The sequence below is a fragment of the Pipistrellus kuhlii genome, unplaced genomic scaffold, assembly GCF_014108245.1.
Source record: "Pipistrellus kuhlii isolate mPipKuh1 unplaced genomic scaffold, mPipKuh1.p scaffold_m20_p_10, whole genome shotgun sequence".
NCBI classification, from domain to species: Eukaryota; Metazoa; Chordata; class Mammalia; order Chiroptera; family Vespertilionidae; genus Pipistrellus; species Pipistrellus kuhlii.
The window spans coordinates 49,221,453-49,242,921 of NW_023425405.1; the positions used below are offsets into that span (position 1 = coordinate 49,221,453).

Below are 21,469 nucleotides of genomic sequence, written 5' to 3' on the forward strand. Positions count from 1 at the left end.
GAAAATACCAGGAACATTTACATAGGCAATAAAGGGCTTATATTTTAATCAGATCTTTTCCTACTCTTATTGGCAAAACCAGTTTAAAAAAAAAATATTATATTGATTTTTTACAGAGAGGAAGGGAGATAGATAGAGAGCTAGAAACGTCGATGAGAGAGAAACATCAACCAGCTGCCTCTTGCACACCCCCTATTGGGGATGTGCCCGCAACCAAGGTACATGCCCTTGACCGGAATCGAACCTGGGACCCTTCAGTCCGCAGACCGATGCTCTACCACTGAGCCAAACCAGCTTCGGCGGCCAAAGCAGTTCTAAAGGTGATGGATCTATGAAAAATTGTTTTATTATATTCTTCAGAATATAATATAAATCAAGGTTTGAACTAAGATATGGAATGAAGCCTGGCTATAAGATCCCACATTTGCCAAGTTCATAGGTTTTTAATCTACTATGAATTCTCTGAGATTGAATAAAGTCCTGATATCCATAAGGTCTCTACTTGGGATAAATTCTCTGGCATTTAATAAGGGATGTACCAGAGGTAAAAACTCTTCCACATTAATTTATATTCATGAGGCTTATCTCCAGTATGAGTCCTGTGATGTCTAGCACGGGGTGTGCTTTGACTGAAGGCTTCTCCACATCCATTGCCTTGGTAGGCTTTCCCTCGAGCAGACAGCTTAGGAGAAGGTAAAGCATGAGCTCTATTTGAAGGCTTCCCTGAAGGTATTGCATTTCAAAAATTACTTTTTTCATTTGGTTCTACTGTATTTCACTGAAGTTCAATTTTATTTCAGGTTTTTATTATGTACGAGAGACCCGGTGCACAAATTTGTATATGGGTGAGGTCCCTTGGAACTGTGGAAGATATAATAGGTAAAAATAAATTTTCTCTCTCCTCAAAACAATAAGAGTAAGTGGCATTACCCAGTCATGGTGGCTCAGTGATTAAACATCGACCTATGAACCATGAAGTCATGGTTCTATTCCTGATCAGGGCATAAACCTGGGTTGCATGCTTGATCCCCGATCATGCAGGAGGAAGCCAATCAATGATTGTCTCTCATCATTGATGTATCTCTCTCTCTCCCCCCTCCCTTGCTCTCTAAAATCAATCAATCAATCAATCAATCTATCTATCTACAATATCTATCTATCTATCTATCTATCTATCTATCTATAGAGAGAGAAAGTGGCATTGAAGACTAAGTTTTATTGGAGACTGGAGGGAGAGAGAGAAGACATGGTAGTACTGAAGATGAAAATTGCTTCTCTGCTTTACCTGGACAAAGAGCTGGGTATCACTGAAATGTGGCCCTCACTGAAGAGGATGTCTCTTCATTGCTGGATGGCTGGCCTGAGCTTGGAGAAGTAAAGGAGTGGAGATCAGTAAATCTCTTCTGCTTCAAAATCTGGGATCCCCTCATAGGCAGTCAAATTACATAATCAGGAAGAATATTTGAATTGGTCTTTGTATCGGGGTCAAAAAGACTGATATGCTGGCGATGGATGCTTTATCTCCAGAAGATAGGTAAAGATGCCTTGCATATGTTGTCAAGACTCCATCAGAGCCCTTTGGTCTGAGGGGAGTGGAATGAGCCCTGTGTAGTGTAAGGATTACAATAAAACAGCAACCTAATGCCTGGGTAGATCCTGGAGATGAAAAGAGGAGCAGCAGTTGCTGATCCCTCAAGGAGATAGTGGAGTGACAGGAGCCTACGAGAAGAAGGACTTTGTGGACTGAATGCCTGAACATCGGTGCTAGGCCCATGAGGTCAGTGGTAGGCCCCGAAGGGGTGGGGTCCTTCAAAGTGACAATTTCCTTCAGAGGCCTACCCTCGCCTGTGCCACAGACTTCCATGAGGCAAGAAAGAGCAGAGCTGTCAGCCACAACAAAAACCTAGCTTTTGGCAATAAAAGACCCCGATGTGGTAGCAGCAGTGGCAGCTCAGGCTACTGGTCAGATTTCCCTCTTATTGGGCCTGAATGCACTTCCTGCACAGGAAGTGGGGAGCCCAAGAGCAATATTGGCCTTCTTGGCACTCAGACACTTATTTTTTTAAAAAATATATATTTTATTGATTCTTTACAGAGAGGAAGGGAGAGGAATAGAGAGCTAGAAACATCGATGAGAGAGAAACATCAACCAACTGCCTCTTGCACACCTCCTATCGGGGATGTGCCCGCAACCAATGTACATGTCCTTGACCGGAATCAAACCTGGGACCTTTCAGTCCGCAGACTGATGCTCTATCCACTGAGCCAAACGGGTTTCGGCTGCACTCAGACACTTAGATGTTCCATCCTCTTTTGATTTAACTTGTTGTGATCAGAGAGACATGACGATATCTCAGGTGTGTTACGGAAAAGCTTCTCACAGTTAACAATTAAGTGACTGATGTTTCATATTCATTATGAAATTACATTTAGTGTTATTTCATTTATCCTCATTGTAGTATTAGAAAACATATATTAAACAATGGGACCTGGTGTTCTGATTACATGTACTTATTGCAAAAACAAAGCTAGGTGAGAACCAGGAAATTTCTAGACTTTCTTTCCCACTTACACTACTTCATAAATTTTGATTTTCTGAACCTATTAATATTTTTAAATGTGAACTTATGAAAATGCTGCTTGATTAATATGAGATATCTTAGAACATAGGACCCAGATGAAGGCATATACCTCAGATTGGGCAGAAAATGCTGCCACCAAAACAATCTCATAGCTTCATTTCTCTTCTACTGCAATCTCAACCCCGAATTCCTCCTTTACAAATATCTCAAAGATAAATTTTAGCCCCTCAATAACTTTTAAAGATCAGAACCATCAAAAATCAGATAACTACTGCAATCTCAACCCCAAATGCCTCCTTTACAAATATCTCAAAGATAAATTTTAGCCCCTCAACAATTTTTAAAGATCAGAACCATCAAAAATCAGATAATCGCATTGATAAACTTCAGATTTCATGAAGACAACGGAAAGTCTCAATAAATAGTAGTGAAAAGATTTTATATTCTATACAGATTGAAAAAAATACTTTCTCCCAGTAAAAAGTGAATAAACAAAGATAAAATATAAGTATTTCATTTTCAACTGAAGATAAAATGTATTTATAATCACCAATTTTTAATATGCATAAAAATAATTGATTACTAATAAAAACATTTAGGCTAAACGTAACCCTTATCTATTCTAAGAATCATTAGTATTGATTTAGCTATGGTTTGCTGTTTAACAATATGCATTAAAATATGTGAGTGGAATAAATGTAAGTGCTCTACACAGCATGGGAGATAACAATTACTTACCCTGTAGGCTGGCTCTCAAATTCTTCTGACCACTGCTCTTGAATATCCTCTGTAGAAAGATCTACATCCCGGGTGGTTGCAAAATTAAATTCACTGCCTTCATTTCCATGGAAATAAATGGAGTTTCCATCTGACTGACAGCTATGCTGTAGATAGAAAGAGAGCATGGGGTGGCTATTGAATTGGTTTTGTAGCTGAATCTGTCTTACTGATGTGTAATTAGAATTTTTAGAAAAGTCATTATATTATTCCCTCTATGATGGACTCTCAAGTCAAAAGAGCTTGTTACCTCTTTTTTTAAATCTTGTTTAATTTAATTACAGTTTCTTTCTAACTTATTAAGTTATTATAAAAATGGAGTCAAGAGGCCATTTGATCTCTGCCACCTCAGCCTTCAGAATGAAACAAGAATATTTTAATTGGAGTAATTTCCCATCTTCAGCATAGTCCTCATTGTAGAAATTAAGTGTGATAATGACTTGTCATATATTTTCAATACTGTGGTTACGGGCTAAATTGCACTGACCTTTTCATTATTCCATATAGTTCTAGCTTGTCATTCAAATCTTCCACAATTTGTCTGTAAATGGGATATAAGTAGACTAGCCAGCTAATCAAAACATGGAATATAGAAAAAGTCAAAATAATCCCTCATATGATCATATATTCTCAGCCACCTTTTGAGTAAAAGTTTCAGACCTAAGAAATGCTGAGAAATCACGAACTTTGTTATTCTCCAAAAGAACACTAGTTTTACCAAAAAAATTCTTATAATAATTTTTTTAAACATTTTTTTCAACTTAAAGTGAATAGTCAAAGGCAAGCAAACTCTGGAGCTGAGTAAACTGAGTATTTAAAAATGTGATACATTTGCATTAATAATTCTTGGTAACAAGTTATATACAGAAAAATGCTAATAAATAAAAGATCAAACATCTTTTATGTTATATACATATATTCTTAAAATGAAATAGATGTGAAGAGAAGTAGTTGGGCAGAAAATATTAGTTAGGCACAGTGAATGTATGTTCTGTAGGGCAAGGATCATGTCCATTGTTCTGTAGGGCAAGGATCATGTCCATTTTATTCTGTGTTGTAGTCCAGGTCTTAGCACAGTGCTTGGTGTATAGTAGGAATTAAAATATATCCAGTATTCTTTCAACAATTAAATAAATCAATGAGTGGATGATACGGCTATGCCTTTTTCAGATATTAAATTAATCTTTCATGGAGAACTCAGTAGTAGAAGAGATTAACAAAGGTACTGGGAAAAAGTGATATAATATATATTCTTTGCCTTAAAAATAAAATCCCAGTCTAGGTGAGATATATCAAAGCTAGGTTTCAATGGCAGGCAACATATAGTAAGTGCTGATTACTGAGAGGGTAAAAGTCAGTGTTTCCGGGGGCTGTTGTAGGTAAGCAGGCTTCATAAAAGAGTAGGACTTCCATAGCCTTTAAAATAAAAACAAAATCCAAGTTGGATGACAAAGGTGATAAGTAAGCATGATTTTCAGAATTACACTTAAGTCTAACAGCAAAAAGATCTTAAATGGTAGTCTAAGAGATCTCTGTAATATTCTGTTGGCAGTGGTAGTCTAGAACGGAGGAATAATGTGTGCAAACAAATGTCTTATGGCAATTAAGCTGGTTAATGCTAGTAAAATCAATTGGGGGAGGATTTAGACTACTACACTGAAAGAGTGAATAAAGCTTTCAGAAGCTCCTGTAAGTTCAAACGAGTCAAAACAGCATATGATCTTGGGGGAAATCACCTCTTCGCACTGAGATATTAAGGCATATCCACTGAATCTTATCATATCAGATACACTGTTGTATGTGGAATGTATCTCCTTTCAGAGACTCTTCTTCATTACACAATGAATATAGGCTATTCACAGATTCTAAACTGAGATCATTACATGCAATCTTTAATCACACACATTGATCAAAACCAGGATTCTGTTTTATTTAACAGTAAATAGAAACTGTTAAGCTATTAATATGAAAAGCTGAAGCATCCTCCACTTCTGTGCATCCCGTAAAGACAACAAATGCTAAGTAGAATAACACAGATTACTTCCTTAATAATAAATTCATTGAGCTGTAAGTTTCACAGTTATCTTCACATTCTGGAATCCTGAACAATTGTGGCCTATGTTTATCTGAAAGTAACATAAGAACTCTGATATTAAGGCAAACAATACATTGTCATTAACCAAAGGGAATGGCATACATGAAATCTTATACATGTGAAAATGGAATAATTTATATTACAATTTAAAAGGATGTATTTGTGTAATAAAAACAATAACTAGCTTAACATAAAACTTTGGTCATTTCTGGCTAACCATCAATTTAATTTTTTAATTTTGGTTTCCTATATATATAAAACTCTCACCCAGAATATGCTTAAAGGATGCACAGTAGTGGAGGATGCTTCAGCTTTTCATAGCTTAACAGTTTCTATTTACTGTTGAATAAAACAGAATCCTGGTTTTGATCAATGTGTGATTAAAGATTGCATGTAATGATCTCAGTTTAGAATCTGTAAATAGCCTATATTCATTGTGTAATGAAGAAGATTCTACTGAGGATTGAGCCTGCAACCTGGGCATGTGTCCTGACTGGGAATCAATCCAGTGGTCTCTTGGTTCATGGGTGGATGCTCAACTACTGAGCTCCACCAGCCTCCTAATTAAATATATTTTATTGTGTTTCTCATTAAAATAGTCATTAAAATTCTTAAAATCAGCTTAAAACCTTCAGTAAAATATAAAAGAATAGTTCTCACAATACAATATGGTAGGCACTGCACATACTCATTCATTTTTAGTGCAAAGAGACCATCAATTAGAAATGTAAAAGCCTTCCAAATTCTGGCAGATTACCAAACATTCTTCTGAGACAGGAAAACTTAATAATGCAAGATGTCTGATGCCACTTCTCTTACAGATGTAACGTCAATGTACTATATTAAAATCCAAACAAAGTGTGCATTGAAACTATGAAAAGAATTCCAGAAAATTGCTCTCAGTGATTTTAATAGCCAGCTGTTTTTGTTCAGCATCTATTCAAATTCATGTCATTTATAGGAAATAACAATTAAAATCTAGACAACTTCAAAAGACAGTTAAATGAGCTCTTGCTATGCTAAAAACAACAATATTTTGGAAGTCAGAACTATTTTATTTTGAGTATAGTAAAAAAAAAAATGTATCAGGTTTTCTTGAGAAAATTATTATAAATAGCATGTGATGTCCTGAGTAAGAACTTTTGATTGTGGTGAGTATATATCAGGCAACTAATAGGCATTTATTCTGGGTAAAATAGAAGTATAAATTTTATAAATGAGCTCGAAATATTTCTTTATATATCTAGCCCTCCTAACATACATTAATTATAATTATTTTGATTTTGTTGCATTGTTTTTGCATTGATTAATGGAATACACTTGATACTTTTAAGTACAGCAGATATCGAATTTTTAAAAATCCCTTAAATGAAATTTTTTTTAAAAGGCCCTGCAGGGTAGCTCAGTTAGAGTGTTGTCCTGATATGCCAACATTGTGAGTTTGATCCTGGGTCAGGGCACATACAAGAATCAACCAATGAATGTATAAATGAATGGAACAGAAAATCGATATCTCTCTTATTCTCTCTTTCTAAAATCAATAAACAAAAAAAAATCCTTTATGAATATGAATCATAACTATATAGCTTAATTTCCTAGTTTTATAAACTCATGTAAATTTCTTTACTAATTTTGATACAATTATTTATGTTATGGCAATATTACACCATCATAAGCAAAGGATTTATATAGTTTAAATCTAAATTATAGTCTCTTAATAAGTGACATGATGGCTTTGGGATGACAAATTTTCCTTTAAAATTGTTTAAATGTACTCTTACATTTTTAATAAATGGCTCTGACTATTCAACAAAATCCCATAAACATAGACTTTGTTTGTATTTGTCAATCAAAAAAATATTTTCCTACTTTGCTGTTATATGGGTTTCCTTTACTTGAAAAGCAGAACACAGTGTAACGAAGTGACAAGCATTTGCCATTCAGAAAAGCATCAACAGGAAACATCAGTGCACATTCCTCAATATAACAAGTCCTTGGCCGCAATTCAGGACAGCATTTTCCTAAGGTTGTTCCCTATACGCTGCTGAAAATGTTAATGGCGTCACCTCTGTACTTGTAAAAGTACTTGCAATCACCTCCACCATAGCTTAATTAGGTTCTTATCAAAGATGAACACTAAGGCACCTCTTAATATTATCTCCCCGGGGTCTAATGGCCCTGATGATTCTTTCAAGCATCTGTAGCCTGGCAATTTATATTTTTTTACTATACATCCTTTTTGTTGAAATGAGTATACTGGGCATTTGGGCAATGCCAGCTTGCAGAGAGCTGGTGGCAGATGGAATGAAATCTGCCTGGTATGCCTTCCCTCCACATGAGCAGAGAGCCATCCATTTCCTCCATTAAGGAGTTGTCACTCAGCCCACCCAGCTGGAAGACCGTTTTTTGATAGCCAACCTGGCTGGTGGCAGACAATTCAGATACAAAGTGCACTTTAAAAGGAAGCTAAAACATCATTTGTAGGAAAATTGAAAATGCATGGCTTCCACCACAGCCAATTTTTTAATGACTGTAATATTTTAAGTGATTATTTTTTGCCACTTCAGATTGCTCCTTAGAGAGGAGAGGGTTTTTTTGTTTTGTTTTGTTTTTTTTGTTTTTTAATTAAAATCTAGGCAATGCAAACAGATGAGATAAGAGGAGCAGAGAAAAGAGAAATAAGATGAATAAAATTAATTAAAATGGCATTGATGGCAGAGACATAAATTAGCCACTGTGTGACTGTAAATAAACTCATATATTGTTGTAAGAGTTTCTGGATTGAAGTGAGATGTGTGATTTGAAAGTGACCGACTTATAGCTTACATGTCATTGTGTTTCCTAAGCCTTTCACTATGTTATAGCTTGATCATCTAGAAATACATATCTCCTATATCTTTGTTCAATGGCCTTTAAAAGTACAGACTTCCATATTATTTAAAAAGTCAAAGTAGGAAGAGAACAATTTCCTTCATGAGGCAAAATGGATTTGTCATTTTTAGCACAATTTCTAGGAAATCTAATGCCAGTTAAAAAAAACACCCTGAAAACTTGGCTATGAACACAGTCTAAGAGCAGGAGGGCTGAAGTACATTTTCTCTAGTCAACACAATAGATGCACCCGTGGAGAGTAGAATTTTAGGGAGCTTAAGGAATATTTTTTTTCCTCTCATTTTCTGGATTCACTAAGCACTCACATTTGAACCATTTTATGCTAAGATTCATAAAGATTCAATTTATGGTATATTTTGTGACAAGTGTATAATTACTTGGCAATAGTTATGACAACTCTAAAATGGCAATAGTGACAGTTTTGAATTGGAGTAATGAGAGGAAGAATAACAATGTAAAATTCCATAGGGCAGTTGTTAACCTTGTTGATGGGGATCAACTTGACTTTCAGTGTCTAAGGTTTTCAGACTTGCCTCCTCCAATTAAGGCCAAGGATACTAACCACAACATGGAAGGCTGCAAATACTGAGGAATAAAGGGCCTGGCTTTATAGTAAATACACTTGGCTATAAAAATGAAAGCTGTTTGATCTTGGGGAAGCTACTTGGCCTCTCTGAGCCTACTTTTCCATCTGTGAAATGGGTGTAATTGTGATGGTTAGATGAGATATTATAAGTAACATGCCTATTAAAGATTGGTGAATCTTAGGATATCAGTAAATGTTATTTCTCTCCTCTTTTTTGCACCATTTCACTCATTCAATTTAACAAACCTTACTTTAATGAGTGTCACTATATTATCTAGGTACAAAGCTGATGGGAAAATATCACTATTTAAAAAAAATGTTTTACTGATCTTAGAGAGAGAAGAAAGAGAAAGAAATATTGATGAGAGAGAGAAACATCAATTGGCTGCCTCTTGCACGCCCCCTTCTGGGAATCGAGCCCAAAACCTAGGCATATGCCCTGACTAGGAATCAAACTCTCCATACATGGGATGACACTCAACCAACTAAGCTACACTGGCCAGGGAGTTACTATGTTCATTTGTGATGTTCATGTAGAAGAAGATAAATTTCACTTACCAATTATTGTATTAACTTAATTAGTGATTAATGGTGTCAGCTTCAGACCAAAAACAAGCAAAAAAAAAAAAAAAATGGATACATTAGGCAGAGAGGCTCTGGGGACTTGTTTGAATAGTTATTTTCAAAAGAAAGTATCAAGATTATTTGTTTCTGTGCTTATTGCCACTCTCATCATGGTGATTTGGCTCAATTCCATGTTTCACGAACGCTATTCCACATTAATTACTATACAAATAGGCTGCATTGAGGGGAATTGTGAAAGGCACACTACTTACATTTAACCCTTCAGCCCCAAAGTACTCTTATTAGCTTAACAAATTACATTCTGGCTCATTCTATAATATTGTGTACCCAGCTCTTGGGGGAAACATGACAACAACAGCAATGCAATCCAAAGTGAAGAACATCCCAAGCAAAGGGAATTTAGGTAGACAGCATGCAATTAACCACGCTGGAATCTGGCCAGAAAATCATAGTTAACATTCCGATTCTTAATGGAAAAAGACATGGGAACATGAACTGGCTACAAGTCTTACTGAGCTCAGGTTTATCCTCATTAGAAAGCCAGGGCTTTCAAGTTGCAGACAAGAGAGTTTCCAGTACAATGATTAACAAATCACATTTTTGGAAAACATATCTGGTTTCCTCCTGTTTGTCCTTACACTCTAAAAAAGAAAATCATTAAATGAATTGTTGAGACCATTTTCTGGGGTGCTCAATTTCTGGGCATTATTGCTCTGCCAGGGGATTATATTCCCAAAAAGCATGTTTAAAAATAAATTCTTCTTTGAGTGTGATCAGCCCTTTCACTATTTGTCTTAGATTTTTTTCATTAGCCTCAACTTGTATCAAGTCTCAAAATTTTCAGACAAGTTAATTTATATGTTTTCATAATTTGGATGCAATGACTTTTCTCCATTAATGTTTCAACAATTTGTGACAATAATATTAGACAGGTGGCAGCAGAAACCCAGAATGAAAGCTTTAATTCTTATATAGGACTGGAGTTTGCCTAGTGTCCACTGGGACAATGAATTTGGCAAATGCATAATGTATAAGAGCTATAAGAAAATTAATAAACTCTCCTGTTCTGATTTAATGCTTCCCCTAATGAATTGTTGATTTACCTAATAGCTGTTGTCTTCATTAGGGCCTTCATTGTTAAACTAGGAGATTTGACATTATTGGATATTTATCAATAATTAATGTAGGAGAGAAGAAGCAATCTAGTTAACTGAAAGTAGTAGTAGAGAGAAGGGTAAGATATGACCTGTCTAAATTCCATATACTTAGTTACTCCAAATCCTTGGCATAAATGTGCAAAATTTAATAAATTACATTTTAAGGGAACTTCTTTTGAATACATGTGGTCAAATCATAGCCTATTAGAGAGGACAAACCTTTATAACAGACTCTGACAGTCAGCACTGATCTATTTCTTAATATAAGTTCCCATAAATGTGCAGAAGAAGTAATCTGGAATACCTTGCTAATAACACTATGAGGTTTACTATGAGGATAATAAACAGAAAAAGATTAGCAAGTGCAGGCACAGCAATCAGAGGAGGAAGATTTCTTAAAAATAAAAAATACAAATAACAGCACCTATCTCATAGTGATCTGCATTTAATCTGTGGGTCAATTCCAGAGTTGACAGAAGCCAGTGATTTATGCCTTTGCAAGCTGAGAGTATCCAGGGTAGCTGAGCAGATATCAACATTTATTAATGGTGAGTGAGCAAAGCACTCCCTTTCTCCCTAACAGACACACACACACACACACACACACACACACACACAGATATCAAGGAGACATAGATCATCCATGCTTGCAAAATACAGATTTTAACTACAACTAAAGATGAGAGTGAACAAATATATAAAAAAATAAAGCAGCTGCTTGATCAATATTCACCTCCATGGCATATTGATCCATTTGGGAACTCTGCTTGGGGAGTTGGATAGATTGAAGGATGAAGAAAATACCCCACAAACTAAAACCTGCTCACAGCTCTTCCCTAGTCATTTGTCCCTGGGTTCCTTCTGAGTACCTCCCTGATTTTTGCAGCTCTTCTCTTTGATGGTGAGTCATGAGCAGTAGGCAGCTACAGCGATTCCAAGCTAAACCTTCAAAAACGTACATTTAGTGTTTTTTCTTTGAACTTAAAATAAGGATAATCTCAGATTGCAGGGTGTGTCCGAGGAGTTGGAAAGAGATGATTTGATGGACTTGTCCAGATGTTTCCAGAGTGACTAAGGAACATTAAATAGTAAACATCTAGAGTCTTTACAGATGCTCAATGTTCATCTGCTATAGATGTAAAACTTGGATGATAGGGTCTTTCTCATAGTGTTGACACCTACAAACACTCATGAAATGCCAGCATCACTACTATTTATACTATCCAACCATTATCATTTACCACTATGATTACTATTATTATTTATTATTATCCAGTATCCATGCTACTATAAGTATCATTCCTAGATATGAGAATCCTACCAAGACGAAACACTGATTCTTGATACTATATGATTAAAAGGAAGGAGCCCTGCAAAATCACTTCATTTCCTTTAAACTCTGATGACAAAACCAAGGCCACCATCACTGAGTTGGACACCAGAAGTTGCCCTAAGATTCATCATTTTCCCACTTCATTATTTTTCACCTTAGAACACTGAATTGAAACACCTTTCTTCACTAAATTACTGTTTTCCTTTTTATTAATGTAAATACTTTTTATTTTTAAATTACAATTGACATACAATATTATATTAGTTTCAGGAATACACCCCAGTGACAAGATTAGTCTACCCAACAAAGCTATCATTTAGAATTGAAGGACATATAAAGAGTTTCCCAGGCAAGAAAAAGCTAAAGGAGTTTATCACCACAAACCAGTATTACATAAAATGCTAAAAAATAAAGAAGGAGAAGGAGGAGGAGGAGGAGGAGGAGGAGGAGGAGGAGGAGGAGGAGGGATAAATATATGAACAATAAAATGGCAATGAATACATATCTATCAACAATTGACTCTTAAAAAACAAAACAAACAAGTATATAGAACAGAAACAGACACACAAATAGAGAGAACATTTTGATGGTTGCTAGATGGGAGGGGGTTTTGGGGGATGGGTGAAAAAAGTGATGGGATTAAATATATATTTGGTCCTGGCTGAGTAGCTCAGTTGGTTAGAGCGTTGTCCCAATATGCCATGGTTGTGGGTTTAATCCTGGGTTATGGCACATACAAGAAGCAACCAATGAATGCATAAATATTGGAACAACAAATCAATGTTTCTCTCTTTCTCTCTCACTCTCCCTCTTACTCTCTCTCTCTAAAATCAATCAATCAACAAAAACTTTTTTTTTTTAAAGTGCAAATTGGTAGTTATAGAATAGTCACGGGAATGTAAAGTACAGAATGGCAGCTATGGTAGTGGTAGCTATTATCACGACTACAAATGAACTAGCAGAAATCATATACAATAGTTAAAAAGGAAATATTCTGTAAAGGAAGGCAAGAATCATTGCAACCAATAATTAATACATGGGACTCAACATTGAAAGGGCTTCAGGCTCCTTGCCTTGCTAAGCCCACGATCTGCTTACTCTGGGAGATGGCTAATGAGGGAGGTGCACTGGGAGCTTTATGACTTGCAGCACTGTGTTTATTGGCAGTGAGAGCCCCACCTACGTGGCCATGAACAAAGGGCTGCTTAGGGATTTGTGGGAAATAAAATATCATGATGGTAATTAGAAGCATAAGAATATTATGTGCCTTTTCTTTCACATGGGCAAGTTCTCCGAGAAAACATTGGAAGATGAGTCAGGCAAGGCCATGAACTTGTGAGGAGAATGGAGAAACACAGATGGTTGTATAGGAAAAACATATCAATTCTGTAACCTCTTACAGCCCTTCCAAATAAAAAAGCACAACAAATCTAAGGCCAGGTTCAGTGTTAGAAACTGATACTGTTATACATCTATTTCATATTAATTACTAAAGAGCCAACAGATGGTAATAGCTTTTTACCAACCCAGAGCAGATTTAAAGTGGTGACCTATAATTGCAATTCCCCAGATCACATAAAATCCTAAGTTAATTACCCTATTTGGTCTTATATCATGTTGCCCTACTTGAGATAAACAAGGACAGGCTCATATGAAATGGACTAAATATTCTCCCCCCCCCAAAAAAAAATGAATAAAGAAGAAATCTAAAGAAAGCAAGGAGACATAAGTATAATGAATGCCAGTGACTCATTTGTTTTTTTCTTATTTGACCTGACTCTCTCAGATATTATGTTCAAATTCATCAGCTGGACAGTTTGCATACTAACTACTCTCTGTTCTCTTGTTTTTTAAGAAGTAACTACTCTCCTCCCACTGACGGATCCAAGGTGACTGTTTGTCATAGAGTAGGCTTAGGCCTGTGCACACAGCAGACAACCTAGTTTGTCTAAGATCCTGCCCCTGAACTACTTTGTAGATAGAGGAGCAAGAAGCCCTCAGCAGAAAGAGGTTGCCGTCATTAGCCAGAGGTCCCAGAGAGACGCATGGGAGGCATTCCCAGCTTTGGAGAGGAGTGGGGAGATGTCCAAGGAGCCTGTTGGTAGGTTCAAGAGGGAACCAGCTTTGATAATTTATCAGGATGAGGGATTAATTCTTTTGGCTTACAACAATATCTCCATCTTTCCTTTTCTCCTTCCATCAGACCCAGCCTTGGAGGGTTCAGAGGCTGAAACTTGTGGTGGATGGTAAGGAAAGAGAAGGACATGACCACTGCCTCCATCTCCCCCACCCACTATGCAGTAGACATAGGCTGGAAGAGGGATGAATTATGGATGAAACTTGAGGTTTGGATTGCTACAGTAAACTAGTCCTGTTTGTTTTTAAACCAATACTGTAGGAGACTAAAGTGATTGGATGACGTGAGTTGGTCTATCAGCTGTCATAGGACCTGCTTTAGTTTTCATGCAAAGAAGGCAGAGATGAATTTGAATGGTCACTTGGGAAAAAGAATGAATCTGTTTTCTATAGCCTGGCCCCACCCCAAGTCCTCTTTGTTCAACCTAATGGTTATCCCAGCACAGCGAGGAGGGAAACATTAACTATATAAAATGTCACATGGACAGACATCTGAGCTGGGTGGGCCCTTGTGTATGCTGTGGAATTTCTAGGCGGAGAAAAAAGAAAGGTGGGGAAGCATGTATAAAGGGGTGAGGGTGTGTAATTCTGTGCTGTATTTGTGAGGCTGGGAGTCAGTGGGGCAGATGAGGATGATAAGTTAGGTTGGGCCTAGACTGGAAAGGGCGTTGAATTACATGCCAGAGAGTTTGGCTTGTATCTTCTAGGCCCACACACATTTTGACTATGGAGGGAGCATGATGCCATATTAAGGAATGATGCTATAGTTTTTGTCAGTGGCATTCCTTTGCATGACTCTTGGCTCTTAACATCCTTGTCAGAGCTGAGCAGCCAATGTTCCGCTGTCTCTTCCTCCCAATAGGTGCAGCCTCAATCTATCCCTTCTGGGGTTGGGCTAGCAGGACCCCAGCTGTGCACAAATTCATGCACTGGGCCTCTAGTATTGTAATAACCATGAATGGTGCCACAAGAGTACTTGAAATATCAAGGGGATTAATTTGGAAAGTATATGATTGTTTAGCCACTATGATGCTCACCTGAAAATAATAAAAAATAATATTGAAAAAACAGTCGATCTTATTAGACAAAGAGAATTCTATCTGACCTTGACACTACTATTCCCTCATGTTCTTAATAAGTCTCCAATATTCTCCATTCCATTTCCTAAAAATCTCTGAAATCTGCCACATTTTCCCATCCTGTTTACAAATTCTGGCCAACAAGATCTCCCATTGGACTGCTGTTATCAGCCTCCTACTTGGTGTCCCTGCATACCTTCTCTCCCCTCCATTTCATCCTCCATTCTCACGGGGATAGTTCAAAATCAAATATGATTGTGTGACTAAATAGGAATGCTTTGTGATTCCCAATTACTTTCACAATAAAGTGCAAATTCTATAGGCCTTGTCTCCAGACTTAACTATCACAAGTCTCACCTTAAGGATCTGTTAGAAAAACTATTTTACACATTATCTAAGATCTTTGTTTTATGCTCTCACTGTATGCCATTTCTGATCCTAGAAACATTAGTCCTCCCACCTGGCCACTCCAAATTACTCTTTAGTCTCTGCTTGGATCCCTCTTCTCCCGATCGCCTCCCTAGTGCTAACCTATGAACCAGGTCATGGTTCAATTCCCGGTCAGGGCACATGCCCAGGTTGCAGGCTCAATCCCCAGTGTGGGGTGTGTAGGAGGCAGCTGATCAATGATTCTCTCTCATCACTGATGTTTCTATCACTCTTTCTCCCTTTCTGAAACCAATAAAAATATATTTAAAAGAAACCTTGTTAAATGGATGGACAAATGTTTTTGTAACGAAGATTTCCTATCCTTAAAAGAGGAGGTAACATAAAAACAACATTGCCTTTCCCTTTACTAGTAGGTTTGGTAAGAATAGTTATCTTTGTGCAAATTGGCTTACTGAGCTTTAGGATTTGGAGAGGAGAGGAAGGAACAAAAGAGCGATCAAACCTTAACTGTAGCTCCTGGGAAGAAGAGCCAGTTGCCTGTGTCTACGGGATCGAGACTGTCTTCTAAAATGACTTGTCTGTGAGCTGAGTTGATGATCAGGATGTTATCCAAGGCCCAGCAGGCTTCATACACTTCACCCACACGAAGGCTTTCTTGCTTCCACTGAAACTGAACGTTCTCCCCTTTGGCGAATTCAGGAAGGTAGAGGATGTGGATGATTGTGCTGACATTGGAAGGGGCCCTGGAACATATGGTGAGATGGGAATTAGTGCCACAGTTAAAGAACTTAAAATCAACTTTGTTTCTTAATTAAGATTGTGGTTTCATTATCTTAAAAATATTATATGCAATACAGATTAAATACTCATAACCCCATAGCCCTTAAATCTTTTAGTGTGTGCTGAATATTAAGGAGTTCATATTGAGTGATGACAGTTTAAATATTAAATGTCTTCAGGAAGTTTACTTTTAACATAGGACAGGGCTAAGCTAGTAAAGGAGTCACTGAAGAGACAATAGCACACATTTTCATGGCACCTCTAGAAAATCATGTGTATCCAGCACAGTTTATTTGATAAGAAGAAGAAAGGAGAAAAACTATACTTTGAAATTTTGCATCATTTTATTATGTCTTTACATAATAGATATTTTGTTTCGACTAATCTGAAACCTTTTTGTTTTATTTACATGAAATGTGAGATTTGCCATGAGAATTAAATGCTCCATAATTCTTTAAAATTTCATGCAGATGGATCTTTAAAAACTTTATATAATTTAAAACTATTTTTATATTACATGTATTACAATCTACGCCCTTCTACTATATAGTAAAGTATTTATTTATTTTTTTAATATATTTTATTGATTTTTTTGCAGAGAGGAAGAGAGAGGGATAGAGTTAGAAACATCGATGAGAGAGAAACATCGATCAGCTGCCTCTTGCACCCTCCCCCATTGGGGATATGCCCGCAACCACGGTACATGCCCTTGACTGGAATCGAACCCGGGACCTTTCAGTCCGTAGGCTGATGCTCTATCCACTGAGCCAAACCGGTTTTGGCTAGTAAAGTATTTTTATTTAACATTTTATTCTACCAACACAGAAATCTGCTATAGTAAAGACTATTGCTTTAGCAAAAATTAAGTGTTACTAAATGCAAACTATTGGTGCTCAGGACTTACTATAAATCAGTTTTAAAAGGACTACAGAAAAGACATATTTTTCACTCACCAAAGCAGCACATATATGAATATATCTGTAAAACTGTCAGTATAGGTTATAGATGGTATACCTTACCTTTAGGGGTAATCAATTCTTTTATTTTAAAATATTTCATGATGACTATGTTTTTGGCTTCATAAGGAATTTAAAGCGATGAAAATAATATATTTAGATTTAAGAAGTGACTTAAAATATGTTCATTCTGGTCACCAAATGGAAAGGAAAATCTGTACTAGCATACTAATAGTTTGATGCATGACCTTAAGTTGAAATTTCATTTAGTAAAAAGCCAAATGGAATCAGATAAATGTGATCTTTATGTGTTGTGATGATATGTGTATGTGCATTCACTATTTGTCATATCAAAGGTATGCAGTTGTTTTCCAGCAATAAAAAGCTGCTACAATTTACCTAAATTATGACATATGAATATTATATAGAGAAAAGATGGAGGGCTGGTTAAAATTTCTAATATTTATGCTGCCTTGATTAAAGACATTTATATGAATAAGTATTTCATGTGCATGAATTTCATAAGTACTAGAAGTTAGAAAGAATAATAAAATGTTCTGTTTAAAATGGGTATAGCATGCCAGAGCTTGGCTTAAACAGGTATCTCTAAATTATAGATTATCTTGCCACAGAGGAGGATGGTTTATTAAAATCCATGAGTTAGAATCATTTTTCTCAGTTTTTGGTTAGATTAGCACTTAGATATATAATGTTTTAAAAATTATGAAATACTACTAGAAACTTTGGGTAGACTGGTTTAGTGTTAAAGACTAAGAATTTAATATCTATTTCCCCCTCTAAATAAATCACTATATTTCAACATGGAAATATAGTAATTAAAATAGCATGTGAAAAAAAGAAAACTACAAAACTTGTAGAAAATGTTCTACTTGAGTTATTCTAATTTAAGAAGTAAATCAATCAGAATAATGACCTTATAAGCTACTATCCAGGTATCATTTTCCTTTTAACATGTTACCATACTTGAAATTAAACATCCATTATGAATTTTGTTTTATGATTTAAACTATGCAGGAGTAAACATAATTTGATTCTTGCTAATTTAACCAAATCTTTTCAACTTGAATAAGCTTCTCCCTCAAGTACCCTTCCTCATTTTCTTAGAAAGATTTTTAAATAAAGAAAATGTAATAAATGATTATAAGTTGCATCATAACTATGATCATATAATTTTAGAACTGGTCTTAGGAAAGCTAGAAGGAAAATGATAGAACTAGAGATTAGATGCAAAAGGTCTGGCATTACAGACAAAGGATCAGATTTAGGTGGTAATCTTTGCTTTTACCAAAAAATAATTTGTTAGAGCTTCTACCAATAGTGGGAAGTTCCAAGTGGAAAATGACACTTTTAATATTTCTTCCAATAGGGCAGATCATGACATATGTGTGTCCATGCAATTCAGCATAATTAAGAGTACTTTTAACCACGAGGAATAAAGTCAGTGATAGAATGAAGGCAAACAGGGAAGAAGAATGTCAGAATTTATGAAAAATACTTTCAATGACAACAAACCTAATTGTCTCGAGCTGAATCCAGTCTGCAGTATTATTCTTGGCATATGATACGATGATGTTGGGGTCTGAATAACTGAAGCGACATGAACCTGAACCTGTAAATAGCAATAAGTTTCAAAGTTAAAAAACCTTGTAATGACACAGCATCATTTCTGATAAATATTTTAGATACTTAAAAAAAAACACATTTAGATATTTAACCGATTGTTTGCTCATTCTTCTAACTTCGCTGGAATTTCTTGTGAACTGTTCTGATGAATATTACTTGATAAATAATTTTAGGAAACAGAAAAAAGGCAAACAAGGGAAACTGTAGATTTATTTAGAGATACACAAACTTCTAAATTAAATTATAAAATAAGGACATATTTTTCTATGTAAAAAATATCTCAATATTATAGAATGGTTGATAATGCACTATGGTTCTTGCAAGTTAATATCAATTAATAGTGATTGCATTAAATGGTATATAAGTCATTACATTATTTAAAAAAATGTTTTTATTGATTTCAAAGAGAGGGAGAGGAAGAGAGAGACAAAAACATCAATAATGAAAGGGAATCATTGATTGGCTGCCTCCCACATGCCCCACACAGGGGATCAAGTTCGTAACCCTGGCATGTGACCTGACCAGGAATCAAACTGTAGCTTCCTGATTCAAAAGTCGACACTCAGGCACTGAACAACACTGACCTGGCTAAGTCATGAAATTTAATAAAGAATAAAAATACCCTTTTCTCTGTGTGTGTTATTTAAATATTGAGACTGTATGGAGGGAGGGAGGGGGAAAAATCAAAAAAATATGTAAAAATAAATAAATAAATTAATTAAATTTAAAAAAAAAAGCATCAATGAAAGATGTTATATGCTATTACTTTTTCATATTCACCAGAAATGGGTGATAGAAGAACAGAAATTAAATATTCTATTTGAGTCACACAGAAAAAATAAAAAAATAAATAAATAAATAAAAAATAAAATAATGTAAAGAAAACTCAAGCAATAAATGAACTATGAAAGATATGATTTATATCATTTTATTATAACCCAACATTAAAGATTAAAAAGAGGGATATTGTATCCGATTGCAACTACTTGGTGATTATTTCCCATTAATATTTTCAATATTAGAAATATTTATACCAAAGAAAGTTTTAAAGCTCTGACAAAAATGTGTTTCTGCCTGTTCAATGAATTCATATAATAAAACAGTATAACTGTAATTTCAAAGATCTTTGTATACCCCAAACAGTCATGAAACATATGTCAGAAGTTTACTTTACTGAATAGCAGGATTTTTAATACTATCGATATTATATATTAAAAACAAATGAACAACAACAACAACAAAAATGGTACCATTTATGTTTAACTGTTACCCATCTGCTAGAGGAGCCTTGGTTTCAGCAAATGGCATCTGTTGAGTTTTTACATTTCTAGCACGAGTTCCAAGCTTTCATCAGACTCATTTATTTTATTTCAGTGGTGTTTAGTACAACACAGTTCGTTTGCAATCACAAAGCTGGCACTGTGCTAAAAGGCCAAACAGAGTTTTCCTAGATTTATTCTCACAGCCAAACATATGTGAAAAGGCAGGAGAGGAAGGGTATTGAAAGGAAACTTACCCAGCAACCCTGAACTCAAACAGAAACCCACCTCATGTCATTTTAATCATTGCTAAATTCTACCTTTCATAAGCAGCTGCTTAAAATAAATACCACACACTGTGGAATTGGAAATGGAAACCGCAGGTTAATGCGGGACAAACTTCAACACAAACAAGAATAAGGTCTGGCAGATAATCTGTTTATTTCTAAAGAAAATTCAAATTAGCCTAAAGAATTTAAATGGTATTTATGTGCTTCCTCTATGCTGTATACACCACAAGTACCTAAACATAAAAGGTAAATTCCTGTAAAAGGAAAGGGTAAGATAGATGATAAGCATACTCTTCCTTACAGAATTCAATTCCTTGAAAATTGAGAAGAGAAGCAAAACTGATAAACCTCAAAATAAAAATGTGTCCAAAGATGACCTTGATTACAAACATGACTCTCACCCATTTTCTTACTAGAGGTCTGATGCACAAAGATTCCTGCAAGAATGGGTCTCCCTTCCCCTGGCTGACGGCACCACCTTTGCTCCTCCAGCTGGAGCCGCCTTTTTGCTCTGGTCCAGAGCTGCCTTTCTGCCTTCCCACACTGCCCAGAGGCCTGAAGAGTCTGGGGCAGTGTGGAATGCCTGAATCATTGCCATGGTGACGATGCAAGCATCCTGCCTCACCCCCAGCCACTTGGTGCCCACACATGCAAATTAACCCACCATCTTTGTTGGGTTAATTTGCATACTCACTCCTGATTGGCTGGTGAGTGTCATAAAGGTACAGTCAATTTGCATCTCACTCTTTTATTAGTGTAGATACTACCATCTCCAAAACCTATGAAGTAAAACAAAAAGGTACCTGGCAGGTATCTCACTCCATCTCAGCCACTTAGTCATTAAATCTTTCACATCTACAGTATTAATATCTTTTGCATCTATCTCCCCCTCACCACTGTCAATGACCCTCATTAGCTCTTACCAAGA

The 21,469-nt window shown here is 35.9% G+C and overlaps 1 protein-coding gene across 3 annotated transcripts in view; it reads right to left on the reverse strand.

Moving 5' to 3' along the window:
• RELN (reelin) overlaps positions 1-21,469 on the reverse strand; it is a 372,425-nt gene that overhangs the window by 160,089 nt on the left and 190,867 nt on the right. For all 3 annotated transcript variants that reach the window (XM_036429656.2, XM_036429655.2, XM_036429657.2), the window contains exons 9-11: positions 18,882-18,978; positions 16,115-16,355; positions 3,321-3,466 (exon numbers count right to left, since the gene is read on the reverse strand). In XM_036429656.2, the coding sequence (XP_036285549.1) occupies positions 3,321-3,466; positions 16,115-16,355; positions 18,882-18,978 (484 nt within the window). The remainder of the gene's footprint in view (positions 1-3,320; positions 3,467-16,114; positions 16,356-18,881; positions 18,979-21,469) is intronic.